Genomic DNA, 18,328 nt, shown 5'->3' with positions numbered 1-18,328 from the left:
AATGATTCTAATTGTTATTTTATATTCATATTGTATGTCTTACACTGGAAGTACCTGTTCATTTTATAGTTATTTAATAGAATAACACTAGTGAAGGTTGGAAAAATAGAGGAAGACAAAGACAAAAAAATAGGCTCCTCTACCCACTAATGCAACAACTGGTATTTCTGTGTCAGTCCATTCTTTACTTTTGTATGACTTTTGCACAGGCTCTGCAGTTGGGCGGGTTTGTCGCAGTCTGTCTGGGCACAAAATAACCGAGCCGCCAAAAAGCCTTATAGGTTCGAACAGCAACTCTTTATTCCCGAACTCTCACCGGCACTCTACACACACTTCCTGGGAACACACTCCTCCACCGGGCTCCGCGTGCCAATTCTCCCAGAACCCCCGGGAACTCCAAAGTAGCGGGAGCCAGGCAGCAGGATCCTCCCTAATCCCAGAAGGATCCGCCCTAATCCTGGAGCTGCCCTAATCCCAGAGCAGGGTCACCTTTCAACCATTCCCTCTAGCAAAATGCCAGGCATCATTCTAAACTACTAAACTGTACTCATCTACTAAACTGTAGCTATCAACAAGGGCTGGCTGTACATCCTAGGTTCTCCTCTGCACCTTAGACAGGTTGTTCAATCTCTCTGTGCCATTTCCTCACCTGTACAATGGAGAAGGGAAACCTGTACCTATCTCTCATGTTATTGTGAGAATTAACTGAAATGGTGAATGAAATCTCTTGCATGTAGCACTTGGCATTGCAATTGTTTAGTATGAGATACTTAAGCTGACACTAGTATTCTTTTCTACTTTAGTCCTTAGGACTTCAATTCTGGGATTGGTTTTGTCTGTTACAAGAAAACTAAGGATAGGAGAGGTTCAATGATGTTCACATTTCTGGCTTTAGAGAGTTTTTTTTTTTTTTTTTTTTTCCTAAAAATGACTTCCCTAGGGTGTGCTTGACTCTTTTACCCTGTACGCCATTTGTGGGTTCAGGAAATCAACTGTCCCTAATCCAGGAAAGCTTGTTAGACCCTGACAGAAATCTTAGTTTGTCCAATCATCTTCTCTGTTGTCTCATCAGTTTTTCAAACAACAGATACTTTTAAATTTATTTAGAAAGTAGTCTAATAATGTACGTTGTTTATTTTCCCAGGGACTCTGGCCAAGTCATCTAAAGTGTTGATTTCAATGGAGAGATTTGATTATGTAGCCATATATCTTGTAATAATAATTGATGTGTGAAAATTTTACCTCAAATTGAAATTCTTTCCTTTTTATTTTCATTTTTCTTTTTGATAAGATGTTTGCCACATTCATTCTGGGACTGGTTGGAGGTGCCACTTTCCTTGTGCTAAAAGATGATTGTACTGAAGTCCAGAATAGGTAAGTAAATATAGATATCAATTTGAGAAAATTCTGTTACTGTTTTCAAGCTTATGAACATCCTTTAAATATTTGAATTTATGGTAAATAAATGCCACTGTTTTATTGTGGATAGGATGAGTTAGTGCATTAAAGACTGAATGCAAGAGTTATTTTTTATAGATGTATGTATGTATGAAGTAGTGAACTAAACAATTAAAATTTTATACCCTTTTCATCATTCTGAAGTTGATAGTTGGGTGGTATCAAATATATTCCCATTTTGCAGCTACCACCACCATCCAACTCCAGATTATTGTCTTCATTTTCCCAAATGGAATCTCCATAAATCAGTAATTCCCAACATTCACTTCTGCCTGATAGTATTCTATTCTGTGTCTCTGAATTTGACTAAGAACGTTATTATATATTGTACTCCTGTAATATTTGTCTTTTGATGATTGACCTATTTCCCTTAGCATAATATCTTCAAGATTCCTCCAAGTTGTAGCATGTATTGGGATTTTTTTTCTTTTTAAGGCTAAATAATAGTCCATTGTAATATCTATATACTTCATTTTGTTTATCTATTCATCAGTTCATGCAAATTTGAGTTGCTTCCAACTTTTAGCTATTATGAATAATGTTGCTATGGGTTTATAAATATCTCTTTGAGTCCCTATTTTCAGTTCTTTGTGATAGATACTCAGAAATACAATGGCTGGGCCACATGGTAATTCTGCTAATTTTTTGAGGCTCTGCCTTCTGTCTTTCTCTGTGCTGCACTATTTTACATTCTTATCAGTAGCAAACAAGGGTTCCAATTTCACCATGTTCTTACCAAAACTTGTTATTTTTTCCTTTTGTAAATGATACATATCTGCTGGATTTTTGGTAAAACGTCCTTTGTTCATTTTAAAATTGAATTAATTCCTTTTTGAATATGTGATTTGCAAATATTTTCTCCCATTGTGTAGGTTCTCTTTTACCTTTTTGATAGTGCATTTGGTACACAAATATTTTTAAATTCGATGTAGTCTTGTTTGTTTACATTTGTTACATATGAGCCAATTTCCTTCATGGTTTTATAATTCATTTGATTTGGGAGTGTAGGTTAGATTGGTAGGAATCAGCTTTTCCTATATTTTTTATTATTTTTCTGTTTTATAACACTTATCTTAGTGTTGTGATCATTATCTAGTTTAATTACAATGTGCCTACAAAAATATCATTTTAGGATGAGACATTTTAGTGGCTGTGTCATGTTCATAGCATAGGTGCTTAGCAACACCACAGAACTCAGGGTTCTCATCATAATTCATGTATGCGAACCACTTCTTCCTAGACACTGGACTCCATGCTTGATATTCACAACTTTAAGTACCTTAGGTACCCCTCCCAAGAGCCAGAGTGGTACATGATCTTATCCCCATTTTACTACTGAGAACACTTGAGAAAGGTTATATCAAGTCTTTTTTGATGTCTATTAAAGGCTGATTATTTTTGAAAGAAAGAATAAACATAAAAGTCAATTCTCTTTTTTCTTTCCTCTCCCCAGCCCCCTCCTCTTTCTTTTCCTCCTCCTCCTCCTCCTCCTCCACTAGGGACTAAATCCACAGGTACTCTACTACTGAACTACACGCCCAGAACTATTTATTTTTTTTTATTTTGAGAAAGGTTCACTATGATGCCTAAGCTGGTCTCAAACTTGTTGTCCTCCAGCCTCAGTCTCCCCAGTAGCTGGGATTGCATATGTGCATCATTGCACCTGGCTAAACATCATGCAAAAATAAGTTTTTCCTCATGCAAAAATAAGTTTTCTTGTGTGTGGAATCAGGTAGTGTTTCTCTACAATATGATTATACAGAGATTTTTTTCCCAAGTTATATCATAATTTTACCATCCCTAGAGGCTTAGATCTCTGGGTCATTTCCAAATATGCTAATATTTGGTTTGTACCCTATGTAGATTCCATTTCTTAGTCCAATAGGACCTAGAGACTGTGCTTCTGTCTAGTATATACCTGAAAGCATTTAGGAGAAATATTGAGAAATCTATGCTTAATTGGAAACTTAAAGACAAACTCAAAAGCTAGGCATTAAAGTACTAGAAAACTCCAGAGAAATACAGTAATTTTTTCAGATGTTTTCTGGAGAAATTGGACAATTTCCTTCTTTTAATTTTATTTTTGCCTTAAGTTTATTGCTATTTTTTAAATAAAAACTCGGACTGTGAGAAAATAGACTCTGTGTGTAGCTTGTGTAATCTGTCTTGGGTGATTAATGATTCATTTTTTTTTTAGAAAACAATGTTTCAGTTTCATTTCTGGAACCAAATTCTTAATGCTTTCTTCAGGGCTTAATATCAGTGCCTCATCATTTGAAATTGTTAGGGAGGCCAATGGTTTAGTTCTTCTTTGGAATCAAGCACTGTCTTTGCACTCTCTATAATCTGTGTAATTGAGGAACTAGGTCTCAATCCTGTGTGGAGTGAGAGTTTCTTTGACTTCATCATCGTACAATGTTGTGGTGACTATTAAATGGATTAGGAAGTATTTTAAAATAATTGGATATCAGTTCTAGGTATTGACGTGAAATAGTTGAAATCAGTTTGTTGAAGAGATATTTGCACTCCCAGAGGTATTTGCACTCAATCTAAGTGTCCATCCTCAGCTAAAGGGAAAAGGATAAGGAAAAGTGAGATGTGTATACACAATGGAGTACTGTTCAGCTCTAAGAAATAAATTTTGGCATTTGTAACATCATGAATGTAAGCTGATAACATTATGCTAAATAAATTGAACTGTTAGAAGCAAAGAGTAGAATGGTGGTTGCCAGAGGAAGAGGGGTAGGAAAAACAAGAAGAAGATAGTCACCTGTACAAAGTCTCAGGCGGAATAAGGGTTTTTCTTTTCCTTTGAGATACATTATACAATGTGATGAATATAGTAAATACTAATATAAATTTCAAAATTCCTGAGAATTAATTTCAAATGTTCTTACCATAAAAATGATAAATATTTGAGGTGTGGATATTACCTTAATTAGCTCAATTTAATGATTTTACATTATGTTTCCTGAACTATACCTTTGTACCTGTAAACATGGAAGTATAATTTTGTGAACTTATCATTAAAAATTTTAAATAAATCAGATAAATAGATAATATAGATGTGGCTTACCAACTTGGAAAGAATTTTAATGAATGAAATTCCATAAAAGTAAAAAAAAAAATCTTTAATATAAAATAAAGTACCTTATGTTTTAGAAGGAAATTCATAGTCTCCTTTTTTCAGAATCATTAACTTTACTGTACTGTTAGATGTAACAACAAATTAAACTGAATCTTTGCTATGTCCCTCATTTCTCAAATTAGGTTTCAACTTGACATTAGGTTTAGTCCTGTATCAAAAGTTATGTAGCTGCTTTTCTACTAGGCCTGGATGATTTTTAATCCTTTTAATCATTATATAAATATTTACATTTAAAATAGCCTATATACTTATTTCTTCATGTAAAATTATTGTCTACTGAGTCTTATTTTTTACCTTAGAGTAACTGGGGTTCTTCACTTGGATTACAATTTTTAAATATGTTCTCTTGTTTTTGTGATTTAAATGATGTGTCACATCACCTCTTTTAAAAAAAAAAGTTGCAACTAAAATCCTCAATATTAATTAAACTGTTTGGTTGTGACGTGCAGCCCATTCATATTTGAAGTACTTGTGGTTGTTTTCGTGACATCCATATATCCATCAAAGTGTAGATTAACTGAACATTTTCTTTTTTAAACCTCAATTAGTTTGCTAAAAAGAAGCATTAAAAGTCTACCTTTTCACACAGGTGCACAAATTATTATTTTTTTCATGAATCAGGATCAGTTTGATTTATTTTCTAAGCACTTTTGAAGTCTGGTAGGAGGGTGCTTGTCCCGTGTCAAGGCTAACTGTCAAGACTTTGCTGATCGTCAGGCGTCTGTTGTATAGAGCTAATGCAGGTTCCCTCTGCTGTCTGACATTTTCCTTCCACATGTTTTCCTTTTTTTTTTCTTTACTCCACTTGAAAACCAAACTGGCTAAGTGATTTTTTTAACACTTTGGGTCTTTATTGATCTTCCAAATATACATTGGGAAAAATACTCATCATTTTTCTTAAATTGAAGGTGGTAGTATTTCTGTGACCTATGAATTAGCTCAAGATTCCATGATTAAATGCTTTAGACATGGTGGCTTAAACAACAGAAATTTATTTTCTCTCAAATTCTCGAATGTGGAAATTTGAGCTCAGGGTTCCATTCCAGCAGGGTCATTCTCCTATTAAGGTCTCTTCCTGGCTTGCAGGTAGCAACCTTCACTCTGTACCCTCTTATGGTAGAGCATGATGTGATGTTTCTTCTTATAAGGACTCTAATAACATTTTGGGGTTTCTACTGTCATGACCTCATCTAACCTCATTGTTTCCTAAGTCACCTACTTCCTGATACCCTCATATTGGGGGTTATTGCCTCCACATATCAATTTTTAAGAACACAATTCAGCTCAGAGTAAGCAAAGACCATGAATTGCAAATAGGGCTATAATATGGAATTTCAGGGGCACCATGGTGGGGATACAGAAATGGGGAAAGACCTCATGAGTTCTTGCTTTTCTCTCAGTTTTAACCAGAACATGTCTAAATGTTTTAAAGAAAAAAAATCTATTTAATGTTATGTCATTTGTGGAAAGAGTTTGTGGGTAGAAAACTGAGCTGATGACATTGAGTTTACCGTAATACTTTTGTTCCTGTTCTGTCCTGGCAGGGCCTGGGCACTCTATGTGCTGATTGTCTTCCAGTGTTTCAGCAGTGTGACTGCTGGGGAGATCTTTGAGCTCCAGAAGAAACTGTTTAAGTGAGTAGCTCTCTGTTTCAGAAAGGGAAATTGGTAGCTGTTGGTCAGTCAGGTCACTTCCAGAATGAGGACAAGGATATGCTCTTGGAGATTGCCATAACTTGTGTATACTTACCATGCACAGTGTGAACTTTGGAGATACAGCTTGGGATTACCAATATTAACTGAGAAAATGCACTTATAGGAGAGTAAAAAAATCAAAAGTATGTGGAGCCAGACACTAAAGGAAAGAGAGTTTTTTGGTTTGATATGAGCAGCCAATCCCAATGCTGCATAAAAAGCAAACAATGAACAAAGTAAAAAGTATCTTTATATTTTAGGGAATAACAGGTCATTGTGACACTTGCAAAAAAAAAATCAGGTGCTTGGAAGTAAGTGATGGTATCACCAGCAAATAAGAAATGGGAAATAAAATTGGCAAAGAATGTGACTTAGTTTAGCCCTCAGTGGATGGAGGAGTAGAAAGACTCAGAGGGCAGCCTTACAGTAAGAAGCAGACTGATTTTGTCTCTTTTATTTTTCAAAAATGAAAGAGATTTGCCTATACTTATATGCCAAGGATAGGAATCCTCAGAGAGGGAAGAAATAAGGACACTGGTAGAAGCATTTGGAATTATGGGAGAAAGATGTTAGGAAGAGGAAAGATGAGGATTTGGTAGCTGACATGGCTGCTTGTTGGAGGTGTGATCATTGAGAAGAAGGCTTTTTCTGCTTTTAACCTGAGAATAGAAATAAAGAGTTTTAAAAAGTCTTCAGGTGCATTGGGGCCTTTACACTCAAAGTGGGGAGAAGAGAAGCTTCTGTTACACTGGGATTAGCTCCTCAAGTGCCACTTCTCAGGCACAGCTAGCCTCAGAAGAGAAACAGAGTCTCTGAGGAGAGTGAGGAGGTGCAGACTCTGTCCCTGGAGGTTTGATATGGGCCAGAGTGGGTGGCAGCAGGAGGGGTGCTTCATGAGAGAGGGGCACAGCAAGAGTATTGGGGGCTGATGCCCCAGGGAGGCTGTAGGTGGAGAAGGGTGTGGGAAATAAGACTAGATCCTGTGGGCAGCTGCAGTGTCAGATCTGGTGGCAGCAGGAGTCTGCAGAGCAGCACCTCTTCTGGGCTGAGTCTTCTTGAACTAATCTGGGGTGTGTGGCAAGCTTTTTCTTTCCTCCCCAGACATGAGCACATCAGTGGATACTACAGAGTGTTGCCTTATTTCTTTGGAGAACTGTTAGCTGAATTAATACCCAGGAGGTTGTTTCCAACTATTATATTTACTTCTATACTATACTTCATGTTACGTAAGTAGCAAGATGAAGAAGATGTGTCTTTAGTCTTGAATATGAGGTGATGCTCATTTCTCTCTGTGAGCAGGTTCATGGTTATTAAAACTACAAACCAAGCTGTATGTAAGCTATGGAAGTACATGTACACATTGTTCACTCTCTAAAATAACTGTTTATCAATGGTATTGTTGTCAAGTTGTTTTCCCAACCAATTTTTTTTTAATTGCTACTAGGACTTGAACCCATAGTGTGAATATGAGAGGTAATTGCTATACCACTCCACTATATCACCAGCCATTTTATTTTTATTTTGTTTAGAGATGGAGTCCTGATAAATTGCCCAGGCCTACTTTGAACTTGGGATCCTCCAGCCCCAGCTTCCCAGACACTTGGGATTGCAAGTATGCACCCTATGATTGGGCCAGCCAAATTTAAAACTATTTATAAAACTGCAGTTTACTGAGAGATATGTCATATACAAATATGAAATAAATTTATAAAACTATTTGTGGCTATGCCAGAGGAGCTAAGATATGGCTTATCTATCAACATTTTCTCTGTATCTGCATATATCTCTGTAGAGATAAAATACAGATTGGTAATATCCTTATGTAAAGGTATATAATGGGAGGAATTAAAAAATCAATATACACACATATTCTTTCTCTCTCTTCTTCTCTAGTCATAGAAACAAAGTTGGTAACTTTGGTGTTTATTCATTTAATAAAAATACGTATTTGATGGCTGTAGACAGATTCCTTTGTGCATTAGGCTCAGGCTTCACTTCAGGTACTATATCAGAATTTCCACCACCCCCTTACACACACACACACACACACACATACACACACACAAGAAATATCTGTTTGTGACAGCATACTACAGGATAAGAACCACTGATAGAGTTTAAGCCTTCCATTTAGAAAATCAGGTGTGTGATAAAGAATTCATCAATCAGGGCATGGTGTGATTGGCCCTTATCCAGTCTTTTGTGCTAGTGTCCTAATCCCAGTGGCTTGGGAGGCTGAGGGAGGAGGATCATGAATTCAAAGCCAGCCTCAAGAAAACTGAGGCACTAAGCAACTCAGTGAGACCCTATATCTAAATAAAATTAAAATAGGGCTGGGGATGTGGCTCAGTGGTAGAGTGCCACTGAGTTTAATCCTTGGTACCCCAGAAAAAGAAAAAAGAATTAATCATGAAATCTAGACCCCCAGGCTTCTGATCAGTGTTCTTGCAACTGTTCCAAAATCCTCAGATGGGATGACCCAGATCATTAACTCAGTATAATTTATAGAGTACTTTAGGAAACTTAATTTAGCCCATTTTCAATCAGACTGTCTAGAAGGACTCAGGTTATGGGGGCATTTTTCCTTACCCCAGGTATTTTTTAATGTTTTATTAGTACCTTATCATTATAAATAATATTGCGGTTCATGTAGACATAATTATACAATCATAGAATTTAATTTGCTCTTGTTCAGTCCATACTACTTCCCCTTTTCCTCCCACTGTGGGATCATAAAATTCTGATCCCAGTTTCTTCACTAATGCATTTATAAAAAACAATAAACAATGTGGAGATGTCAGTTTACTTGAATGTGCTCTTGAGAAATTTCCTATGACAGTAGAATTTGGTCCATTTGTGTTGCCTATATCTCTCTGGCTCAGCAACTCAGAAATTGTGCATTGTTTCACATAAAGGCGCATAGATGTTACATGGAAAAGTATTTTTGCAGTAAATGTAAAATAAAAGAAAATTGTGTGATAACTTCATGTGGTTACATGGAAGGAAACAATAATGATAGTTGTAGAGTAAGTGACATTTTTCATTCTGATATTAGTTTATCAGAATGTTTAGTGTTATTTGCAAAACAAACAATCTCAAATACAAGGTGACCTAGGAAGCTGGACTGACCCTTTCTTTTCCTTCTAAGTGTTGAAACCAGATGTGGGTGCTTTTTTCATGCTGATATTTATTGTTTTGCTGGTGGCTTATGCCACTGGTACCATGGCACTTGTCCTGGGAGCAGGTGAGAAGACGATGGACCTAGAGACAATTTTTGTGAATGTCTATTTGGGGATTATGATGGTGAGTGTGAACTGTACTGCTTTGAGAGGGAATCTGTACCTTGTTCCTTCCTGCTTCTTCACTTGTCCTGTAAAACCTGCTTTTAGGACTTTGTACAGGACTCCAATGTTTTCTCAAGGCCATACAGTTGATATTAGAGAATGTGCTGCTTTCCTCCTGGCCCTTATCCAGTTTTTTGTGCTAGTATCCTAATTTTGTTACTATAACTTTTAACCATATACTCACTAATGAGCTTTTAAAAATACTTCTGGGTGACATATTATGAAACCTTGGTAAACTGGAAACTCAAAACCCATAAGAATTATGATTGGCCAATTCCCTCATTAGAACAACAAGTTCTGTGCCTGATCTTCATGCTGGTGTTAGAGAATTACCAGCTCTGTAATCAGCAGAGATGATTTGTTGGATTATGTAGGCTTCAAGATAAAAGTGAAGATCCTTGAGGAGTTTAACAGTGTGTGGCATGAGAAATCTAACTGGAGTACCTCTTATATTTTGAAAAGAAGTATTGAAAGCACTGGAAAATCCAAAGTCCACAGTGCTAGGTTCCCTCCCTTGTGGGTTCCTGGATGATCTATATCAACATATTTCTGTACATCTTTTGATTGTTTTTAATGTTTACTTAGTTTTAATCTTATATGCCTTAAATTTTGCACTCAATATGATGAATCAGCATATAATTAGTTACCAAACTTCTTCCAATTGCATCAACGATTAATACACACATCTTTTCTGTTACAGTAGGAGGAGATATCTTCCAATGATACATATTTAGCATAATCTTGTGCCAAAGTTTAATTCTTCCATTTATGAATTTGGCAACTACAATGTACATCATTGAGAAAGGGATAAATCTTGATTACAGTTTCTACACTGTCATACTGCAAATAATACCTCATTCAATAAATGAAGAAGTTTTGTTTGATTTGATGCTTTGACTAATTGTTGTGTAAAGAATTCTATATGGAAATTAAAAAATCAGTCATAAAACCACATTTAACTCAGAGATGCTGACTTATATGCTAAACACTTAGTTAGGTCCAGTCTAAACATATATGCAGACACACTTCTACATAGTCATTGTTCTGCATATCCCAGTGCACTTCACACCAGTTAGGATAAGTGTTATGTGAACCTCATAGCTGTCTCTTGTTTATCTCTAGTAGTTTTTCCTGGCATTTCCACCATGAGACTGTTTTATGGTAGCTTAAATTGGAAGTATTGACTGCATGTTCTGCTGAACTTCAGCATGTTACTCTTTCTTTTTTTCTTTTTTTTTAAGTGTTAGGCCTTTGGAGTATTTATGCAAGCATTTTGAATCCTAAATAATTCCTATAGCATGGGCACAAAATGCAAATCCTTGTAAAAGATAAATCTTATTATTGTGTAGAAGTAGAGAGGAGCATGTGATGCTCAGGATTCTTCTGGTTTTTGTTCTAGATGTCCAGGTTCATGAAGGGGGAAGATAATGGTGGTACAATTTAAGTTGTCAGTACCATCAGCCTTTCATGTCCATGGGTTCCACATCCAAAGGTTCAACCAATCATTAATCAGAATTTTTCAATACAAAACATGTCTCTGAATATGTACACTTTTTCTTTTCTTGTCATTGGTTCCAACACTATAAAGTATAAAATTTTTCCTTGATGGTTGACTTGTATTATGTATCAAAAGAAATATGTAAATGATTTAAAATATACAGAATGTGCGTATTTAAACATAAAAGATATGCAGGGTTCTATGCAAAGGTTATGCTATTTTAGTAATAAGAGATAAAAGCATTGTCAGATTTTGATATCTGTGGATGGGACTTGCTGGGGGCTCCTGGAACTAATTCCTTTTGGATACCAAGGGATGAACTTACTACTTAATCTTTCTTTGTATACAGTTGCATAGAAATTTAAGGACAGAGTCTTGATAATAAAGAGTCTCCTGAAATAAGTGGAATATATAATATAGATTACAGGTATATTGTTCTTCACTAAATATCATAAACTGCCTTAGCTATACAGAGGTATATACATGTAAAGGACCAAAATCAGTATTTAAGAGTAAGTGGAAGATATTTCAAGAAAGAGTAGGTCCTAGCAGAAATGTTTAGAAGGTTGTAGAGTTCTTGTGTAGGGTCTTATCTAGAGTTCCTCATAAAAACACTGAACTGATTGACACTTGGTTTTGCTTTTTGTAGGTTTTGTTGGGTATTTCAGTGAATTTTGGAACCATGACACCTTGGCTATCCTGGCTTGAATACTTGAGTATTCCTCATTATGGGTATATGGTAAAATGTTCTTATCTGCCATTGTGACAGAGTTCCCAAAGTGAGAACAATGAAAATAAAACCAGATCTATGGCTATGGACTATGAACCTCTCCCATCCAGGAATTGTCTTTCAGGGAGGCACCTGGGGTATTCCCAGTTTTTTCACTGTTTGAGGAAGATGAAGTGTGGGGAGAAATCTAGTAAATAGAAAAAATTGACTAATAAATGAAATAGATATTTTGTTTTTTAGTCCAATAAGGGAATCATTAGGAGGAAGGGAGACTGGAGCACATTGTTAATAATGAAAGCTGAATTTAAAGAGAATAAGAAGACTGTCTAATACCCAGAGCCATATTGGCAAGTTAATCAGCTCCAAAGGAAGCTGTTGTCTCAATACAGTATAACCAAATTTCTAACTCCCATAATTACAACTAGTTTTTGATGAAAACAAATGAGGAAACATTGTTATTATAAACTGTCATTTATAATAACATTGTTATTATAAACTGACAATGTTCACTAAGCACTATCATATTATTTTAATTTTGGTTTTTACGGGATTATAAAATTGAAGGAGAAGAAGGAAGCTTGGCTTATCTAGCCAGAGATCTCCCTTTTTTACAATGAGAAGCAACATCCCAGACCTAGGCCTCTTGATTACCAGGGCAAATATATCAGCTGCTATGCTGTGAAAAAGGCTGTGAGTGTAAGACTTGGTATGTTTTTAGAAACAGCAATGGAGATTAAGCTTGAGGACATAATTGTGATAATTCTTTGGCAACTTTTTCTTTTTTCAGTAAGAGTTTAACCTAGAGTCCTGTGCATACTGGGCAAGCACCCTACCACTGAGCTACTTCCCCAGCACTTTTTATTTTTTAAGACAAGTCTCCTTACCTTGAGTTGCCCAGGTTATCTTGGAACTTGCCATCCTCCTGCCTGAGTTTCCCCACCATCTGGGATTATGGGTATGCACTTCTGTACCTGGACACTTTTGAAATTCACAACCTTTTATCTTGTATTGTCCCCCTTATATAGGCTTTGCAGCATAATGAATTTTTGGGACAAAACTTCTGTCCAGAACTCAATGTAACAGAAATCAGTGGCTGTGCCAGCTATGTGATGTAAGTTTCCATTCCATGTCATAATGAGATTTCTTACCACTATGATAAGATATAGAAAGTGCCCTGGGTTTAGAGCCCAAGCTCAATGAATCTTTCTGAATGTAAGTTTTCCCACTCATAAAGTGAGACCTTGTATACTAATGCATGTGAACATGCTGTACTTATATTCCACTACAGTCAATGTTGTAATAAATGTGGAGAAATGTTTGTTTCCCCCTTTTGAAAAATTATTTTAATGTTTTGATTGTGAGATTGAATTCTTATTTTTCAGAACATTTGAAGTTGAAATAGGTGTTTCAATAATTTAGCAAGGGTTCATAATCTCTGGACTGAATGGATCATATAGTATCTATGAGCCTAGCCTGTGGATAGCAGTAAGAACTAACAGGGCAGTGATAGCATCAACTGAATGAACATTGTCCCCCAGGTCCTGGCTCTTCCCTTTGTTCACATATGTTGGAGCTGTCGTGAAATCAAAGGCTGCTCAGTTTTTGTTTTTGTTTATTTTTCTCTCTCTCTCTTTCTCTCTCTCTCTCTCTCTCTCTCTCTCTCTCTCTCTGTGTGTGTGTGTGTGTGTGTGTGTGTGTGTGTGTGTGTAAACTGAATACTACCTATCAAAGGAAATACCCTTTAAAGAAAAAATATTATTTCAGTAAATTGAGAAGGAAGTCTTATTTTCATATAATGTCATTAATAAAATTAAAGGATCTTGCTTTAAATTTTTGATAATGCTTACTTTTTCAATGATTGAAAATGATTTGACTTTGATGCTTAAGTTAACAAAAGAGAGAGAGAATGAGAATGCTAGAATACTAAAACTCTCCTGGATATTTCAAATAGTAGAGAAATAATTCTATACCAACCAGAAAATCTGTGAAGAGGACTTTCCCTTACCTTTCTACTCTCTTTTGTTTGATCTGTGCATGGCATTTTTGTAACACAAAATTGGTGCAAGGTTGCTTGTCAGAATAAAGTAGACAGGGAAAGTGGGAACAAATAAGGAAGAGCCACCACAGGCTTCATGCTTACATGGACCCTATCCTCACAAGAGGAAGGATGAAGCTCCTCTTACAGCAAAGAGAGGGCACAGATGTTTTTATAACTGCTAAATTCCAAGACATGGAACAATAGCACATAAATGGCAGCAGGTGACTGTTGTAGCTACACTAGGCATTTTTAGTATCACGTGCTTTTCTACCAATGGCAGGAATGGTGCTTCCTGCTGTGCTCAGCTGGTACTTCAGCCCTAAGTCTGATTCCTGGGACTGCAGATGACATTCTGGAGCTGAATATCTGTGATGCTCTTCACAGTCTTGGTCAAAGAGCCAACAGACATGACTCTGGCTGGAAACTCTTGCTTCCCCTCTGTCCTAGTTTTACAATGCTTAACCTATGTTTTTAGGATGGCTGTCTTGTGGGTGAGCAGATCTGTGTGGAGCTTTGATCATCTTAGCAAGGGCCATAGGTGTCATTAGGTAAAACTGAAGGTGTCCCATTAGAAGTAAGTGAAAGTGTATCAGACGGGATATTTCCTTTGAAGACAGCAGTACTATAGATTTGTAAATAAAAGAGGCTAGAAATTTACTCCACAGTGTATATCTGTAGGCTTGGTCAAGTTGTTAAGTCTACTCCCCTCCTCTTTTAAATGTGTATATCTATATCCCCTTGGATTGTTTTAAGATATAACTAAACTATTAGGTGCAAGTTGTTTAGCATAGTAGCAAAATTTAAGCACTCAATGATTTTAGCTATTATATATGAAAGGCTAACTCCTAATGATTTTGGTTAAACTATAGGTTTCTTTAACAAAAGAAAAGGGAATGTATTCAGTAAAATTTGACAGATGCTAGGAATTTAGTTTTTTTTTTCTTGAATTTCAGATGTACTGGTGAAGAATTCTTGACAATCCAAGGCATCGATATCTCACTTTGGGGCTTATGGAAGAATCTCCTGAGTTTGACTTGTATGATTATTATCTTCCTCACAATTACCTACTTAAAACTGGTATTTCTTAAAAAAAATATCCTTAAATTCCCCTTTAATTTACTATGAATTACCCTTCTTCAAAAGGATTGATTTTAAGTATGTGATGAAGACTTTTTGTGGTCTTGTGGTCAGCTGCCATTACACTGTTATATAGCAACAATTATTTTCAATAGAAACATTCAGAAAAATCCAATAGACTGCATTATACACAAAAGAACCCAAGTCAAAATTACTAATATTATGCATTGCATACTAGTTCATCTCTACAGACCAGGAAGAAAAAACATAGTCTATTTTATTGACAAAAAAGGAAAATTGAATTCTAGAAATGCTTGTCAGGTTACTAATGTCTCTGGTATCAGTATTCTGATCTTCAAAATGAATAAGCCAGTTGATAGTCCTCCAGTTTTAATAGGCTATGAATCTCTAATCTGACATTGTTTAGTAACAGATGTATGAATGCTTTATGGGAAGTATTAAATCTAAAATATGTTAGAAAAACCAGTATTATTTTGGGATAAGAAAAGTCATGATGACTGAAAAACATGTCTTTGATAAGCCTATTGAGGTTGATGGTATTTACTGATACTTACCTAATGGAATTGTTAGAGCTTAGGAGTCTTGGCTGGGTGCTTTGGGCTACAGGTGGTAGAGGACCAGGGGTCTGGAGACATGACTCTTGTGTCATTTCTGGGACATTCTGCTCTGAAGTCACTTCACTTCCTGGCATGGTTCAATGGTGTATAATCAGGTTGCATCCAAATCTCCTGTGGAAACTTGCTATGCTACATATCTGGCCCTGCCTGGCCCACCACAGCAGCACCTGAAGAGACATCTCCCTGAAGAACTCACCAGACCCAGATTTTATCATATCCAAGGTCCTCTCAGCTCTGAAAACGTTACACTTGTGGTTTAATAAGTTGTACTTAGATAAGTATACAAGGTCCCCCCATCTACACTAGGTCCCCCTGCCACTTGTATATCTCATTTATCTCCCCAAGCTGCCTTTACCAGGAATGAGGAAATATTTACCAGTATTATGCAAATGTTTTTATACAGGAAAGTTATTTATTTTTGTATACTGACTTTGTAACCTGCTATTTGGCCAAATTTGTTACCTCTAGCAGTCATTTGATGGAGTTTTTGGATCTTCTAGGTATAGTATCATACCACCTACAAACAGTGATATTTTAACTTCTTTCTTTCCTAGTTTTATCACTTTTATTTCCTTCTCTTGCCAAATTGCTCTGGCTAGGCTAGAATGTCTAGCACTATATCAAATAGGAGTGGTGAGAGTGGACATTCTTGTATGGTGCCAGACTTTAAAGGAAATGCTTTTAAGTTTTCCCCATTTACTATGAGGTTGTATTTGAATTTTTAATATATGAATGACCTATCTAATTGGGAGAGAGGTGTGTTCAAATCACCAAGTATTATGATATGGGGTCCGTCTGGGGCTTCAATTTCAGTGGCGTCTTTTCTGTCTAACTAGTTGCACCCACATTTTGCATATAAATATTTATTTTTGTTACATCTTGTTGGATTATTATTTTTATTAATAAAAAGTGACCTTCTTTGTCTCTTCTAATTTAATTTTGTGGTAAAATCTGGTTTGTCAGATATGAAAGTATCCACTTGTACTTGTTTTTGGATTCCATTTGCATGGTATATCAAGTTCCATTTTTTTGTTATGGCTATTTTTGCCCGTAAGGGACAGATCTTGCAAGCAACATTTTAGTCTGTTTCCCCAGCTTGTGTCTTTTAATTGCAGAGTTTAAACCATTTACATTCAGTATTATTGTACAGAGATGTTTATTAATTCCTTCCATTTTGATTTATCTCTATGTTTAATTTGGTCCCATTTTTCCTTCACTAAAATATTCAGTGAGATTTGTTCTTTTGTGAGCTCTGAGGCTTGTTTTTTATTACTTCTATGTGGAGTATTTCCTTAAGTAAGTTCTGTAGTGATGGATTTTGTAGTCAGGAATTATTTTACTTTTGTCTTTGATTTGGAATAGTAGTTTTGCTGGATATAGAAGTCTTGGTTTGTAGTTATTTTCTTTCAGACTTGGAACGTATTCCAACATATTGTTCCAAGTTTGAGTGGTTTATTTTTGTTAATGGAACACAATAAACCACAGAATAAATGAATGCTAGTTGCTATTTATAGTTCAGGTACTCTTGTCAGGTTATCAAGCATGACTTCAAGAAAACTGAGGCCATGGAAGATTCCATTATAGAGTGAGTGCTGAGAAATCAGAAGTGATTCTGATAGATTTGCATCCAAATGTGACGTGACATTTTCCTCTTGAAGCTTTTATAAGTCTATCCTTGTTTTGTGCATTAGGCATTTTTATTATAATGTGTCATAGAGGGGTTGTTATTTTTTTTAATCTTTTCTACATGCCTCCTGTAGCTGGATGTGCATCTCACTTTGAAGGTTTGGAAAATTTTCTTTTATTATTTCCATCAAAACTTCATTTATTCCAATAGCCTGCATCTCACAGTACTCCTCAGTTCCAGTGATTCTTAAATTTGGTTTCTTCATGTTGTTCTACAGTTCTTGTATATTCTGATCATAGTTACTTTTTTTGTTTTTCTATAATGCTGTCTGAATGTTGAAGGCTGGCCACTTTGTCTTCTAACTTTGATATTATGTCTTCAGCATGTTCTACACTATTAGAGAGGCTTTCAACTGCACACACTATATAATTTATCATTTATTTTATTTCTAAGATTTCTGTTTGGTTCTTTTTTCAAAAATTCTATCTCCTTATTAAATTTCTCATTCATAATCTGTACTGGCTTCCTTCATTTCTTCAATTGTTTTTCCGTGTTTTCTTGGAATTCATTGATCATTTTTATAATTATTCTCTTAAATTTATCATCTGATATGTCATCCACTTTAATATCTTTGGGGTCAGTTGCTGAACTTTAGGGGTGTTGTGTTAGTTTGTTTTTCATATTTCTTGTTTTCTTGTGTTAGGCTTACATCTGTTGTGAGATACTCTTTAGGACCATTCTTCACTTGCCAAAGTATCCTAGACTGATACATATTAAGATCCCCATAGGTATTGTATCCACTACCTTTGTGTTCTATCTCTTTTGTTCTGTAGCAGTGCATATCCACCAATTTTACTGGTTTTGACTCAGTCTTTTAATATGTAATCATGCCTCACTCACAGATACCTATGTTCAAACATCTTCAGTAGAGAGAAATATGCCTACTAGAAATATTCACAAAATATGCCTATTTGAAAAAACAAAATTATTAATGCTATGTTTTCAATTAATAAGAATGTAAACATATTCTTTTATATTTGTCCTCTCTTTTATTTTAATTTTGCCTTTTTATATTT

The 18,328-nt window shown here is 35.7% G+C and overlaps 2 protein-coding genes across 2 annotated transcripts in view; both read left to right on the top strand.

Moving 5' to 3' along the window:
* Positions 1 to 15,035, top strand: part of LOC107160722 (broad substrate specificity ATP-binding cassette transporter ABCG2-like) — a 52,627-nt gene extending 37,592 nt beyond the window's left edge. The window contains exons 10-16 of the mRNA XM_048797470.1: positions 1,292 to 1,374; positions 6,151 to 6,240; positions 7,402 to 7,526; positions 9,449 to 9,603; positions 11,792 to 11,881; positions 12,898 to 12,983; positions 14,864 to 15,035. Coding sequence (XP_048653427.1) covers positions 1,292 to 1,374; positions 6,151 to 6,240; positions 7,402 to 7,526; positions 9,449 to 9,603; positions 11,792 to 11,881; positions 12,898 to 12,983; positions 14,864 to 15,035 — 801 coding nt within the window. The remainder of the gene's footprint in view (positions 1 to 1,291; positions 1,375 to 6,150; positions 6,241 to 7,401; positions 7,527 to 9,448; positions 9,604 to 11,791; positions 11,882 to 12,897; positions 12,984 to 14,863) is intronic.
* Positions 15,036 to 15,501: 466 nt separating this feature from the next.
* LOC107160721 (broad substrate specificity ATP-binding cassette transporter ABCG2-like) overlaps positions 15,502 to 18,328 on the top strand; it is a 127,627-nt gene continuing 124,800 nt past the window's right edge. The window contains exon 1 of the mRNA XM_015507356.2: positions 15,502 to 15,544. Coding sequence (XP_015362842.1) covers positions 15,502 to 15,544 — 43 coding nt within the window. The remainder of the gene's footprint in view (positions 15,545 to 18,328) is intronic.

This window comes from Marmota marmota, unplaced genomic scaffold, assembly GCF_001458135.2.
Source record: "Marmota marmota marmota unplaced genomic scaffold, marMar, whole genome shotgun sequence".
Classification (NCBI taxonomy): domain Eukaryota; kingdom Metazoa; phylum Chordata; class Mammalia; order Rodentia; family Sciuridae; genus Marmota; species Marmota marmota.
The sequence above is the reverse complement of the archived record's forward strand: the minus strand, read 5'-3'. Positions and strand labels throughout refer to the sequence as shown.